Here is a 13,459-nt window from a genome sequence, read left to right as displayed (position 1 = left end):
CACTCTTTTCCCTCCTGCCCTCTGGGAGGCGTTACAGAAGCCTACGGACCAGAACCACCAGGCACCGGAACAGCTTCTTTCCCACAGCTGTCACGCTTTTGAACGCCTCCTGACATAAAACATAAACTATAAGGACTGTACTCCCCTATCCTCTCATACAACAATAACACATGGACTATCCTCACACACACACACACCCCAGACTGTTTTCTTCACACACACATACAACCTGTAAATTTTATCTGCCATTATTTATCTTGTATTATATTATATACATACTGTATATAATCCATTCCCTAACATTCTTGTATATTCTATATAATCTGTATAATCTATGCATGTAGATCCCATATTTATATTTACACACAATATCTATATCTCTTTGCTATAACCCCTATAGTCCATACATACATAGTCTTATACATCTGTAAATAAATATTTATATCTCGTAGAGCACTTCTGGATAGATGCAAACTACATCTCGTTGCTTGTACTTGTGACAGTGCAATGACAATAAAGTTGAATTCTATTCTATTCTATTCTAATTCTAAAGATTAAATTTTTTGTGGTGCTATTAAATTTATAGATGGTATTGTGTGTCAGGGCTCTTTGAATCACTATAATTATTTTCAGAGAGCTGGTTGATAAGTTTGTCTGATGAGCTCAATTAAAGGAAATCTACTTAAGAAGGATGTTCCACATTATTAAGCAGGCCACAGGTTTCAAGGAATATGGGAAAGAGAAAGGATCTCTATGCTGATGAAAATGATCAGATAGTGTAGTGCTGTATGACAAGGTATGAAAACATTAGATATTTAATGAAAACTGAAGCGTTATCGTACTGTGAAGAGATTTATGGCTGATTCAGAACAAAGATGAGTTTGTACAGACAAAGGCATAATGAGGAAGGTTTCTGTTAGACAAATTCATCGGATTAAGAGAGCAGCTGTTAAAATGCCCTTACAAAGCAGCAAACAGTTATTTGAAGCTGCTGGTGCCTCTGGAACCTCAAGGTGGAGGATCCTCCAGAGGCTTGCAGTGCATGAACCTACTATTGGGCCCCTAACCAGAGCTCACAATCAGAAATGGTCACAGTGGCTCCAGCCGTACATGAAGATTAATTTTCAAACAGACTTGTTCACTGATGATTGCTGTGCAACCTTGGATGGTCCAGATGGACGCAGTAGTGGATTGGTGGTGGATGGCCACCACATCCCAACAAGGCTGTGACGTCAGCAAGGAGGTGATGGAATCAAGCTTTGGGCCAAAATCATGGGGAGAGAGAGAGAGAGAGAGAGAGAGAGAGAGAGCTGGTCAGCCCCTTCAGAGTCCTTGAAGGTGTGAAAATGACCTCAGCAAAGTATATGGAGTTTCTGACTGATCACTTCCTGTCATGGTTCAAAAAGAAGAGCCAGACCTTCAGTAGCAAAATCATCTTCATCATAACAATCCACCATCTCATGCTGCAAGAAATACCACTGTGTCATTGGCTGCTATGGGCATAAAAGGGGAGAAACTCATGGTGTGGTCACCATCCTCCTCTGACTTCAACTCTATTGAGAACCTTTGGAGTTTCCTCAAGCAGAAGATCTGAGGGTGGAACGCAGTTCATATCAAACCAGCAGCTCTGGGAAGGTTTTCTGACATCCTGCAAAGAAATTCAAGCAGAAACTTTCCACAAACTCACAAGTTCAATGGATCAAGAATTGTGCTGTGATATCAAAGAAGGTCCAATGTTAACATGGAACTCGGTCTGTTAGGATGTTTTTGATTGAAATAGCTTTTGATTTTAGTACATGTGATCACTTAATGCTGCACATTCAAAGAATGACCGTTTGCAGTTTTTTGTAAACCATAAAATGTTTAGAAAATCTGCTGTGCATAATAATATGGAACAGTTTGAGTTTTTTATTTTTGAAAAATAATACTGTTCTCATGGGGAGCTTTGTTCAGTAAAATTTGATTTATACTGTAGTAGTTCATGACTTAAAAATTATAGTGACCATCATTTGCATCGACCATTTAAGAAAATCTGAGAAAATATCACTTGCATAATAATTTGGAACACCGTGTAATTGTACATCTAAAGATGAGAATGTGAGATTTAAATATCATGTAAGGTGGAAATAATTTGTCTTTTTTGTTGTTTCAACATTTAATTGATTATAAGTTGACGAGTATGAAATGGGCAGGACATTATAAGATCTTGTATCTTCTACCTACTCCTTTTTGAACAAATAATATAAAATTGCAAGTCACTTGGGCATGATAATTTGTTTTAACTTTTAGTTTCTTTTTCTTTCTTGATTTTACTTTTGTCTCTTCAAAATAAATAAACAAACAAGCAAGCAAACAAAAAAAAACTATTTTGTGGTTTTTTTTTTTTCAGGGGTGGTCAGGGGCCCTTGGAATCGTCCTAACTTTTCTCCCCACTGGCCCCATGATGGGGATTCCATATAAATCCCCATAGAAAGTAGTTTATGATTTGATTATTACCATTACAAATGTACTTTTTTCCCTTCTTTAATAATTAAAGCCTTAAAGGAATGCAGTGTGTACATGCAGTCCCTCTGACTTACAACCTTACTATAAATTTCAGTGCAGCTTTTTAAACTCAACGGTGGTCAATCTCAAGCTAAATTGACCTTAGCTTAGTTTAGCGTAGCATAACGTAACATAGCGTAGCGTAATGTAGCATAGTGTACCATAACGTCACGTAGCATAGCTTAATGTAGTGTAGCTGTTAACCTAAACTGACATATATGCAAGGAGCAATATTAATCTGAGTAATAACCATGAGAGCCTCCTGAGGAGGAGCTGCAGACCTCTTCAGCTCTTGTGGCAGATTCTATTCAAAAGGCAAATTACTATTATATTTTTGGCCTACATGAGCTACTTATGGCAGAAAACTAACTGACAGGCTGACAGGTGTTTCTTTTTCCCTCTTTTTGTGCAGATTACTGTGAAGACGACAGTCAGCCAAATGACGAGCTGTAGTAATTGAAATCACTTCTGCCTTGGTCTTGGAGTGAGCAACTTTTTCAAAGATCATTTTGAAACTCAAAATTATTGTAACAGTTAACTTTTGTAAACAAATAAAAAATTAAGAGAGAACACACTATTTGTTCCATTTTGTCTCTCCTTATGCACATAGTTCTGTGTATTTTAAGCTGTTTCCACTGTGGGAACCTTTTCAGGAACAAGAGTAGACCTCTAGATTTTTCTCGTTTCGTTTGCAGAAACGAGAAAACACTTACAACATAAATTGTCAAGTTACAGGGAGAGAGGATTTTTGGATGGATAAGAATTTCTCTAAATATCCCCACTATTAGACTGACTTCACTGTTTTTTCATCTCATTCTGGACTCTTCTGTTGCTGTGGGTGGAGATCGGTTTCCCCAGACAAAAGCGGCGCAGTGCAGTGGAGAAGAACACACTCTGATTTAGGGACTGTCATCTACATACTTGGCTCATCTTTCAGATCCCACATTGGAAAAAACAGTCAGACTGGATGAAATGTTCCGGAACAAAAGTGGAAACGAACCTTTCAAGACATCTTAAAGATTGGTCCATTAAAAAAATCTGCCATGTAAGGAGAATACTTCTCATTACTGCTCCCTTTTCACTGTATATTTGCATTATGTGTTTATTAAAGTGATGGAGGAGCAGATTTGAATTTTTTATTTCAAAATTAGATGTGTATTTTACCTTTTGAGTGTTTAGAAAACCTCATTGTGTTTCAAAGTTGGGTCATGTTATTAGTTAGACAACAATCTTGTGGAAGTAAAACCCGAGCAGCATATGGGTCACTGGTGAGTTGCTCCATTCATATGCTAAAGAAGTTGTGACCTGAGGACAAATTCTTTCTAGTGCAAACATTTATTTTAGTTATTGATTGTTCTATCAATTATTCTGACAATTTATCAATTAATCAGATGTTAAAAAAATGGCACCTTCCACAGATTTTTCATTAAAACATTAAAGCTTCTTTTTACAATATTAGAAATACATTAATAAATAAATAATTAAATTCCCTTTTTATATAAGAAAATAAACATTTTCTTTCCTAAAGTGCGGTAAGCAGCATTCTTTTAGTGAATGCTTGATCATTTGTAGTAAAGGATGGATCTGCAGCTAAAAAATCCTTCTAACATGAAAAGCTGAGGTCTTTGTGCTCAGTACAGAGCAGAGCTGATCTGGTGACCATTTCTTCAAAAGTGCTTAATAGTAATTTTTTTATATTTTACAGAATGTGAACCAGATGAAGCTAAAACTACCACTTGAGGAGTTTTATTTAGTAGAGCAGCTTGAAAAACAGGTTTTTATTTTAAATACAAAATGTAAACAGTTTTTGTACAGTTTTGGATTAATTACTGAGTATGTTGTTCTTTCAGCAAATGGTCTTTATTGAGTCCTCCAGTTAACAATTAATTAATTACTAAATTAATTGGTTATTTCAATAATCGATACATCATGATTAATCATTTCAGCCCTAGATGTATCTCTTTGAAAACCAAATATTTTACAGGAGGCCTAAGGATGTAAGAGAACTGTTTTATTTGGATGCTCACTTTCACCTGAGTTTACCAAAGTTATTACACAACTAAAAGATTCACTGAGTGTGAGCAAAGTTCAATGTTCCTTTCTTCACATTAACAATAAAAAGAGCTACTAATTGTTGCACTTCCAGTTACAGTGTCCCTGAAACGTGCCTTCAAGTAACTTTTTGTTAACTTGACTGAAACAATGGCATTGTCCTCTGTCTAATTAATGTAACATTGTGAGTGAAAAGTGAAAGAAAAGGTGAAAACATCCATAGAGATGTCTAAATGTGATTTAAAGGTGGTTAAATAAGATATGCCAATATTTTTGTAAACATGCCATCATGTTCAGAAACCTTTCTGTTCCCTCTCACTGCTCTGGGTTAAAAACAACATGATGTCACGTCCCAGATGCACCAGGCTTTTGGTAGAGCACCGTTATGTTGTTACTGCATAAAGATAATTATATTCTGACCCTGAACATCAACTTTGAAACAAAGTATTAAAGCAAAAATAGTCATGCATTGTTGAATTGCCACTGTTTTCTCATAAAGTTTGGTCATTGAACTTGAGTATTAAATTGTTTTCTAACAAGATAAAAAATATATTTGTCCTGGAGATTAGCATACATAAGTCTCCTCTTTTGGTGGTGGTAGGTGGGGGTGGGGGTGGATGAGGTGGGGGGCGCAGGCCAGCTGCAGGAGGCTTTGATCAGTGTATTGCAGCAACATCCAGGCTTGGCCTGGCCATCGAAGACCTGGGTGTGAAATTGCCCTGATGTCATCTCCCTTTCTTCACCGTCACCAGCTTTTAGTGGCTGTAATTATATTTCCGCCACAAAGCCCCTGTCCTCTTCATTCCATATTCCAAGTTTGACTAGGAAGCGTTTAGAGAACTATGGGCAAATCTCTCAGTGGGGGAGGGGGACTGGATGGGCAATCTTTTGTTTGGCTGAGACACAGGAGACATCAGTACTTTGTGATATGTACTTTTCTTTTCTCTACTCATCTGCCCTTTTCCTCTGCCTATTGGAGAGGTGAACTTTATGACAAGAGGATGTCTGAACTTTGGATAAATCAGTGTTATGTTTTTTAATTTGTATTTAACCAGGGAAAAGAGAAATGTGACTGAAATGTTCCCATACTCAGGAAATAAGACAAGTGTGCTTCTTTTAAGTATTACTAAATGAAACCTTGGATATATGTCAACAGACGAAGCGTCATGAATAAGCAGTGATTAACAAACCTCATTTCCATCTTTTCATTATTTTATAATGACTGCCTCAAAGGGTGGTTAAATGCTTTGGTAGTGAGACTGTTGGGTGTTTTTTTACCTTTTCATTCCATTTTTCTAATTTTGATGATAAAATGTTCAGTTATTCTACGTGTTTAAGTGTTTTATAGTTCTCTGAAATTAGGGTTTCTGTGAATTTAATGCAAGTAAAGGTGACAAAAATTCAAATAAGAGACATTTAGGTGTAACAGCCACTGAATCTGGCAACAACTTTGTAACTTAGGATATTAAAGGACATCAGTGTTGCTTACAGAAAAATATGTAAAAAATAAAATCAAACATTCAGTATAAAAGACGTCTTGTTTCATTGCTTAAACCTACCTATGCAAAATATATTATTTTATATTTCACTAAGCAATATTAATTCCATTAATTCCACACAGATGGATGCTTACACGCCTTTATTTCTATTATTTATGATATTCTGCTTACAGCTAATGAAAACACTAGACATATATTATATTAGACCAAGAAAAAGTTTTTATATATAAATGTGAGTTTAATGAAAACTATGTTGAAACATATATTTTCATCATATCTATTTATGAAAAGTATGTTAGCTGACCATGTGCCGCTGACAGGCTTTGCAAGAGTTTTGATACTTTGTAAACACATTTTGGGTGAAATTTTACTTGATAAATTAAGGTTACTTAAAATGGAAAATATTACATACTGTACAGAAGATTTGTTTTTTTAATAATTTACGTTGATTCTCCAAAAATCCAGCAGCTTTAGGGTGCTGTAGTGGTACAAGCCGTGTATGGAGGCCTTAGTCCATGACGCGGATGTCACAGGTTCGATTCCCGGCCTGATGACCTTTGCTACATGTCTTCCCCGTCTCTCATTACCTACTTTCCTGTACAACTTCTCTCAATTAAAAGCTGCCTAAGCCCAAAAAAAAAGACTTGAAAAGAAATCCACTAGTTTTTCACTCAAATGTTTAAATCGTTTCTAGGCTAAGAAGTTAGAGAGCAATTGATCCACATTCATGTATAAATAGCATTAATCTCTGTGTTTCTATGTTTTCTACAAAAATAGGATAACTTTAATTTTCAATAAAATACTAAATATTTAGTTTATGGCTGAGAAGGTAAAAATAGAGACATAATCAAACTAAAAATTGTTTTTGCATTTTTTTGAAAATGAAGACACTTTCAACTTGATGAATTTGGGCCACAAGGCAAAAAGTTTGGACTCCACAGCAGGAAGTCCTTACTTTGGGCTGGCTTCACTAAAGAACAACCAGTTTGAATAGATGCAACACACAGCGGCACTGAAAGTTGTTTTTTTTCCTTTTTTAACATATCCAGACTCTTATGGTCAGAACCTGCAATTTATCTCATATTAACTCTGCTTATTTTATGGCAACAATTCAAATAATCTTAGAAAGAAACATGGACATAACCTGCAAGTGTTCACACATTAGCATATAGTTAGATTCATGCTAGCTTATATCAGGCTCCTGTTTTGTTAATGCAGACCAACACATTTCTACTGTCCTCTCCAGGTTTATTATCATCAGACTCTAATTCTTCCCATCTTTTTGCTGAAGAAATTCTAAAAACTGATGCTGAAACCAAACAAAAAAATAAATAAATCCTCTTTTCTCCTCTAGAAATATGCTGTCGCTTACCTTAGAAAGTGGTTGGACATTAAAAAACTGCAAGCAGCAAACATTCGCTTCCAAATTATTTTAAAACTTAAATAAAAGCAGCAAAGTCTTCCAGTTTGCTTCTAGAAAAGAGGCGTGAAGGAATAGAAAACAAGAAACTGCAAGAACAAGACTGACATGTTAAACATTGGAATGCTTTCTGACATCATTTTAAAAGCATGCTTCAAATGTAAACAGCAGCCTAGGGTTCATGTTTTGGCTGTATTATTCCTCCTGATTTATTAAAATTCCCAGTTGGAGCAGGATAGAGTAAAGATGTCAGATTTTGCCTGAGTGTCGTCATTTCCTGCTTTGCATGGAAATATTTGGACCATCGTCCAGGTTCTGTGCCCCCATGCCCCAGCATACCCCAACATACCCCAATATACCCCAGCATACCCCAACATACCCCAACATACCCAGCACCACCAACCCTTCAGCTGTCAGCCCCTGACAGTGCGTAGAAACTCGGCTCCCAGCCTTTTCTCCCAAGTCAAGGGCAGCTGAGTTCTTCAGTCAGCGACCGTTGGGCATTACTTCCACATACAAGCCAGCTAAGAAAGGAAATGCAGATGAGGGCCTCTGCAGCCATTCAGACCCCTGGCTGCTGCTGCTATCATTGCCAATAGAAAACACAGTGGATCTTCCTCTGGCCTTCATATTTCTGTCTGTGTCTCTTGTTTTCACTGCTCCCCTCCTCTGGCAGGTACATGTCACCCAGAAGTGAAGAGACAAGTGAAGTTAGGCATTTTCAGTGACTCTTTAGGAATAATTTGGCTGCTGGATCTGGCTTAGTAAGGAGGACATGTTGTTTTTGTTTAACTTCAACCAAACATGTCATCTGGTTCATCTTCAGGGTTGTTTCAGTTTGCAAATATTTTTGTAATTCAACCAAGCCGAGATGACTGCCTCAAAAAGCAGAAGGAAAATCTGATATACGTGTTGCTAATATACATTTTTTGTGTTATTTTCTATATCAGAAGTTAGATATGTCAGGTAAATGGATCATTTGAACCAGCAACTGATATAGGCCCTCGTGACCTGTATGGATCCACACTTATTTGAAGAAAATCTGCTGTTATTTACATGATTGTTTGGGATTCAACACACATTTGGATTATTTACTGAAGAATATTTGTCAGCTGAATTTGACCACTGTGAAGCTCCATGATATCTAATGGGCCAGATTTAAGAAAGGACTCATAGGGTCCTAGTAGCACAGGGCTGCAAAGTTGGGGGGCCCCAAAATTATTTTTTTGTGTACTGTGAATGTTTTACAAAAATTTCACCTTATAATAAACTCATGGTCTCATTTTTCATGAGGTATTTTTTAATGCTCTTGGATTTTTATTAATTCAAACATTCAGATATTCAAAAATCATGAAGTTACAGCACATGGATCAACCTGCCAGATGGTTTTGATCGATTCTACTGACCTGTTTATCAGTGTAATTTGCAAAAGTAAAATATTTCCTGTCTTTCTTTTTCTTTGGATAGAGCAACAAAACTGACTCCAGTCCAGGAACCTTATTGTTCTGAATTGGTTCCTGCTCATACATTCTACTTACATGCCTTTGTTTCTATGATGCTTATTTAATAGATAATGCCTGCAAATTTTATAGGATTGTTTTTATTCTCTGATCTTCATTTTTGAAACGGCAGCAAGGATATGGTTCATTTGACCTGTGAAGACTTTTATGCTTGGAGCTTTTTACTCAATATTTTACCACTTATGGAAAATATTCATGTTCAGAGTAAAACATCAATTTAAGTTTTTATTCTACTTGCAAGAAATTGTATGAACTGAATGCGTATACGTATTGAATAAGTGAATCATTCAATCACTGAATTTTAAATTAGTACTTTAAACAAAGGAAATGCAAATGTACATATAGATATACTGTAGTTCTTTCCATCGGAGGCAAATTTTCTGTGCATTTATAATTAAAGCTAAAACTGTTTGCAAAGTCAAGTCTGATGGACAGTTGCTTATTTTCATAAAATGTGTTCTGTATTTGGGCATAAAATAAAATATCTAAAAAGCCAGATCTGCATTGTTTATTTACACATCATCATGACATAAATTATTTACATGTTGTCTAAAAGGAGAATTTTATCAGAAATGGACAAAAACAACTGAAAACATAAAATCTTCATTAGGAAACAGAATCAATTTAAGGAAACAAAAACGTTGACTGCATTGTAAGGCTTACATTTGGTTTGGATTCATATTCATTGATCCGCCAAACGTTGCATTCAAAGACAGGTTTGTGTAGAAAAATAAATTATGTAAACATGTCAGAGCGTCTTTGCTCTGGATTCTGGCTGTGTTGGATATAAATAAGAGCGCATGATCCCACTTATTGACACCGATAGTTTGCTGGGAAATTGGGGGAACTGCGATAAGGCAGCACTGGAACCACAGATCCAAAGGCATTTCCGGTCAGGTCCATAAATGATTGAAAACCTTGAAAACTAGCAGCTCTGCAGGCGCCTGCTGCCAGATCAGCTCTACAATGAAACCTAGCTGAGCTTTGACTCACAAAGGAAAATGCAGCAACAGAACAGCTGGACAAACAGAAGGCCTACCATGAAGCAGCTGAGCTGTCTTTGGGTTCCAGCAGCCACGCTGTCAGCCGGTGGTTCTGGTCGGCCTGGAGCGCTCCGGGCCGGCCTTCTGCCTCAGCTGAGCCTTCAAGATGAAAGAACTCTACATCTAAAACATTTCAGGAGATTTGTCTGTGAGGCTGCAGCCCTGTCAGTCGTGCTTTAAACAGTCCAGCGCGCAGAACTGTGTGATGTCAGACAGCGGCGGTACCGGCCCAGGATGCTGGTGATGTGATGGCTTCAGTCGCTGTCGGAGTGGGCCTCCGCCTCCCGGCCGGCGGAGTGGTTGTACAGCCCCTGCGCCATCAGGTGCTCCGCCAGAGAGTTCTTCTTCCCGGAGGCCTTTTTAATCTTGGCCCGCTTGTTCTGGAACCAGATTTTGATCTGAGACTCGTTGAGGCTGAGCTCCAGGGCCAGGTTCTGCCTCCGCTGCTCGGTGAGGTACCGGTTCTTCTGGAACTCCGCTTTCAGCCGCTGCAGCTGCTCGGCACTGAAGGCCGTCCGGGGCCGCTTGTCCTCCTTGCTCGGGGTCGGGGCTTTCTTTGGTTTGCGGGATCTGGGCCCTTGTGTGGAAAAGAGAGAACAAAACACCAAAACATCCAGTTAACTCGTTTACAAACTTTGTTGAAAGTTTTTGTGATTTAAACGGACAGAGAAAGGCGCTTTTCCCCAAGATGCGCGCTGAACTTCTTGACATGAACATCAGGGATTTTTTTTGTTCATTGGTTAATTATCTCAGGAACCAAACTTCAGAATGGAGGACGCGATTTATTCTGAGGCAATACCTCCTATTAAAGATGACTGCATCTTTAATAAGAAACTTTTAATAGTTCCCTAAATCAGATTTGGATCACACGTTTTCTGTTTCCCCAAAATGTTTGGGGTTTATGATGAGGTTTGTTATTTCTGCTCCGTTGTCTGGACTGGTAGCAGACGGGCTGGGGGTCAAATGCCTGTCTGTTTTTATTATTCAGTATTACATTAAAGTTTAAAACTGGTTTTAAGAAAAAGAGAAAATCTAGAAAAAAATCAACTGGATCAGACTGAATAAAAACAGAATGAAAACGACCGTCAGACATTTGATCAAACGGAGCAACAATAAATCCGAGCTGCAGATGAACTGTGGCCTTGTTTCGGCTCCTTTGGCCCGAACGTTTAAAGACTATTTTTCGTATTTTCGTGAACAAAATCAAACTACTTTTGCACCACTTGTACTTGTAGTTCTCCAGATGCTCAATGCATTCCGTTTTTATTGTTATTCCTCCTTTGGTTATTTTAAAAAAAATATATAGAGGAAACACATCTTTGAATGCTGACAAAGAACACATGTGACGTGAAGCCAACTTTTCACTCAGACGAATTAAATGTAGCCGCAGATCAGCGGTCAGTTTTTCTTTCTTGTTTTCTAAAGGGAGATTTAAAATGTTTCAAGATTTTTGGTTTTCACGGCCCCTTCACTTTTTTACCCCCCCCCCCCCCCCACTCCACCCCCAGCTCTTTTGTTAGAAAAAAAAAATGCAAATGGTAAAATAACAAAGAAGCGGGGGAACAATGACGTTAAACTTGGTTTTACTTCGGTATTTTATGTTTTTGACTGTGAAGCATTTTTTTCCCATTTCACTTTTATTTTAATAAAAAGCTTTGTGTCCACTTTGGTAGATTATTATGGTCAGAAAAATCAAAAGTCAAAAACCCAAGACCTGCAGAAAGCGTTCGTATCATGATGAATATGCTGCAAGAATCATAAATGATCTTCTTTCTATAAATGCTTCATGCTTTATTTTGATCACGGCTAAATAATTCTAATAATGTAATATTTATATGTTGGCGCAATAACGGCTAAGTCTTTGTTAAAAGTGCTCCGTTTTTTCTTTAAACTATTGTTTCTACTGTTCAGCTAATTTTAAAATACTCTCGATCATATTTCAAAGTTTAAATAAGATTTTTTTTCGTAGCCTTTCCCACAATTTCATCTGTTTTATTCATTTATTTTTATCGCAGAGATAATATTACATTTTACAACTAAAATTCGCATTTTACTAAATGTATCTAAAATGATGTGATTGAGGGAACATTTTCCACCAACCTGATGAAGGCCGATCGGAGTACCTGGTACAATAAACCCAGGCCGGCCACAGCATCGGCTTGGCTGCTGGGGCCGCTGGGGCCGCCGGGGCCTCGCTGCTCTCGGGGCTGCGGCAGGAGATCCCTCGGCCTGAGTCGCAGGCTGTCAGCCCGGGGCCGCCCGCCTCTGACTCCGCAGGCTGGTGGTCGGACTTCCCCAAGCTGTCCTCCCGTCCTCCTGTCCTGCCGCGCTTTGAGTCCGTTTTGGAAGCTTTTCTCCCTGACACCTCGCTCCTCTCCTCCAGCCCGTGTCCTCCCCGAACACATAATGTGCCTTTCTTTCTCTTTCGGCCAAAGTCCGGCCTTAAGATGTTGTCTATGTAGAAGTTGGTGACCCGGTCGGACTGCTGAATCCCGGGCTGCTGCAGCAGAGGCAGGATGGCCCGGTTGGACTCCTCTCCAGAGCTCTTTGGACGCTCAGGTTCTCCTTGAACATTTTCCTCCATAATGATGATGAGCTGAAGCTCCAAAGAAAAAGATCCAAGTTTCTGATCAGTCTCTGTCTTCCTTCTAGCAATTAGCTGATGCCGTTGGAAAGAATGAAAAATAAAAATTCGACCAGAAAAGCAGGCAGTGTGTTTGCATCTGAGGTAAAAGTGTTCAGTTCTGAAAACGCGCCTGGGAATTTCGGCCCAGAACAATCCAGCTTTCTTTGTGATGAGAGCATCCCTCTCCTCTCTGCTCTCACTCCTTCACCCCACTGCAGCACAAACTACCTGTTACATTAAAATAAACGAACCAAAGTGTGAAAGCTGCAGACTCTTCCAGCTCAGTTACAGAAGCTTCCTGCTGCACTAAATCCTCTTGATGAAAATGCCGCTCAAATACTTCCACTAAACATTTTTGGGTCTGATTTCTGATTGGCTGCAGGACTCTGCGCTGACGTTGTATTACGGGCCTCACTAACACGTGTTTTTGACCAATAGATTCACAGAATATATATCATGTGGAATTCCCGGAATTCCCTTTTCTAATCAGTAGATTATGTCTGTGTTACATATACAATCATATTCAATGAATATCGCTCGGATGACGCCTTTCTGCCGGGTCGCAGGTTTTCTCAGTTGCTTTGGTGGATTTCTCGAATCTTTTCCTACATTTACAAAACATTAAATGCATTTCTCAAAACAATTGGTATGAATCAAAACACCATGGATTACCTACAGAATCCAATTTATTTCTCAAAATTCTTAGTTCATGTCTCAAAATGAAATATCTGTATCAATGAACATGTCAGAGATTC

The 13,459-nt window shown here is 38.4% G+C and overlaps 2 protein-coding genes across 2 annotated transcripts in view; one reads left to right on the top strand and one right to left on the bottom strand.

Annotated features, from left to right (window-relative positions):
• The window catches only part of cnpy1 (canopy FGF signaling regulator 1), a 37,176-nt gene extending 34,055 nt beyond the window's left edge, over window positions 1-3,121 (top strand). Inside the window, exon 6 of the mRNA XM_028021527.1 lies at window positions 2,957-3,121. Within this exon, the coding sequence (XP_027877328.1) occupies window positions 2,957-2,997 (41 nt within the window). The 3' untranslated portion in view covers window positions 2,998-3,121. The remainder of the gene's footprint in view (window positions 1-2,956) is intronic.
• Window positions 3,122-5,223: 2,102 nt separating this feature from the next.
• Window positions 5,224-13,124, bottom strand: LOC114147013 (homeobox protein engrailed-1-B-like). The gene is made up of 2 exons (XM_028021526.1): window positions 12,179-13,124; window positions 5,224-10,655 (listed from the first exon to the last, which is right to left on the bottom strand). Exons 1-2 carry the CDS (start codon window positions 12,660-12,662, stop codon window positions 10,333-10,335), a joined length of 807 nt encoding a protein of 268 aa, XP_027877327.1. The 5' UTR covers window positions 12,663-13,124; the 3' UTR covers window positions 5,224-10,332.
• Window positions 13,125-13,459: the final 335 nt, after the last annotated feature.

The sequence above is a fragment of the Xiphophorus couchianus genome, chromosome 6, assembly GCF_001444195.1.
Source record: "Xiphophorus couchianus chromosome 6, X_couchianus-1.0, whole genome shotgun sequence".
Classification (NCBI taxonomy): domain Eukaryota; kingdom Metazoa; phylum Chordata; class Actinopteri; order Cyprinodontiformes; family Poeciliidae; genus Xiphophorus; species Xiphophorus couchianus.
This window is presented reverse-complemented; position numbering and strand designations above follow the sequence as displayed.

What these genes read in the sequence shown, in the direction of transcription:
- LOC114147013 (XM_028021526.1), bottom strand. Translation starts at nt 12,662, where the DNA reads ATGGAGGAAAATGTTCAAGGAGAACCTGAGCGTCCAAAGAGCTCTGGA. An exon ending in CTCCGATCGGCCTTCATCAG is followed by an intron (nt 10,656 to 12,178) that starts GTTGGTGGAAAA and finishes TTTCCACACAAG; the next exon opens with GGCCCAGATCCCGCAAACCA.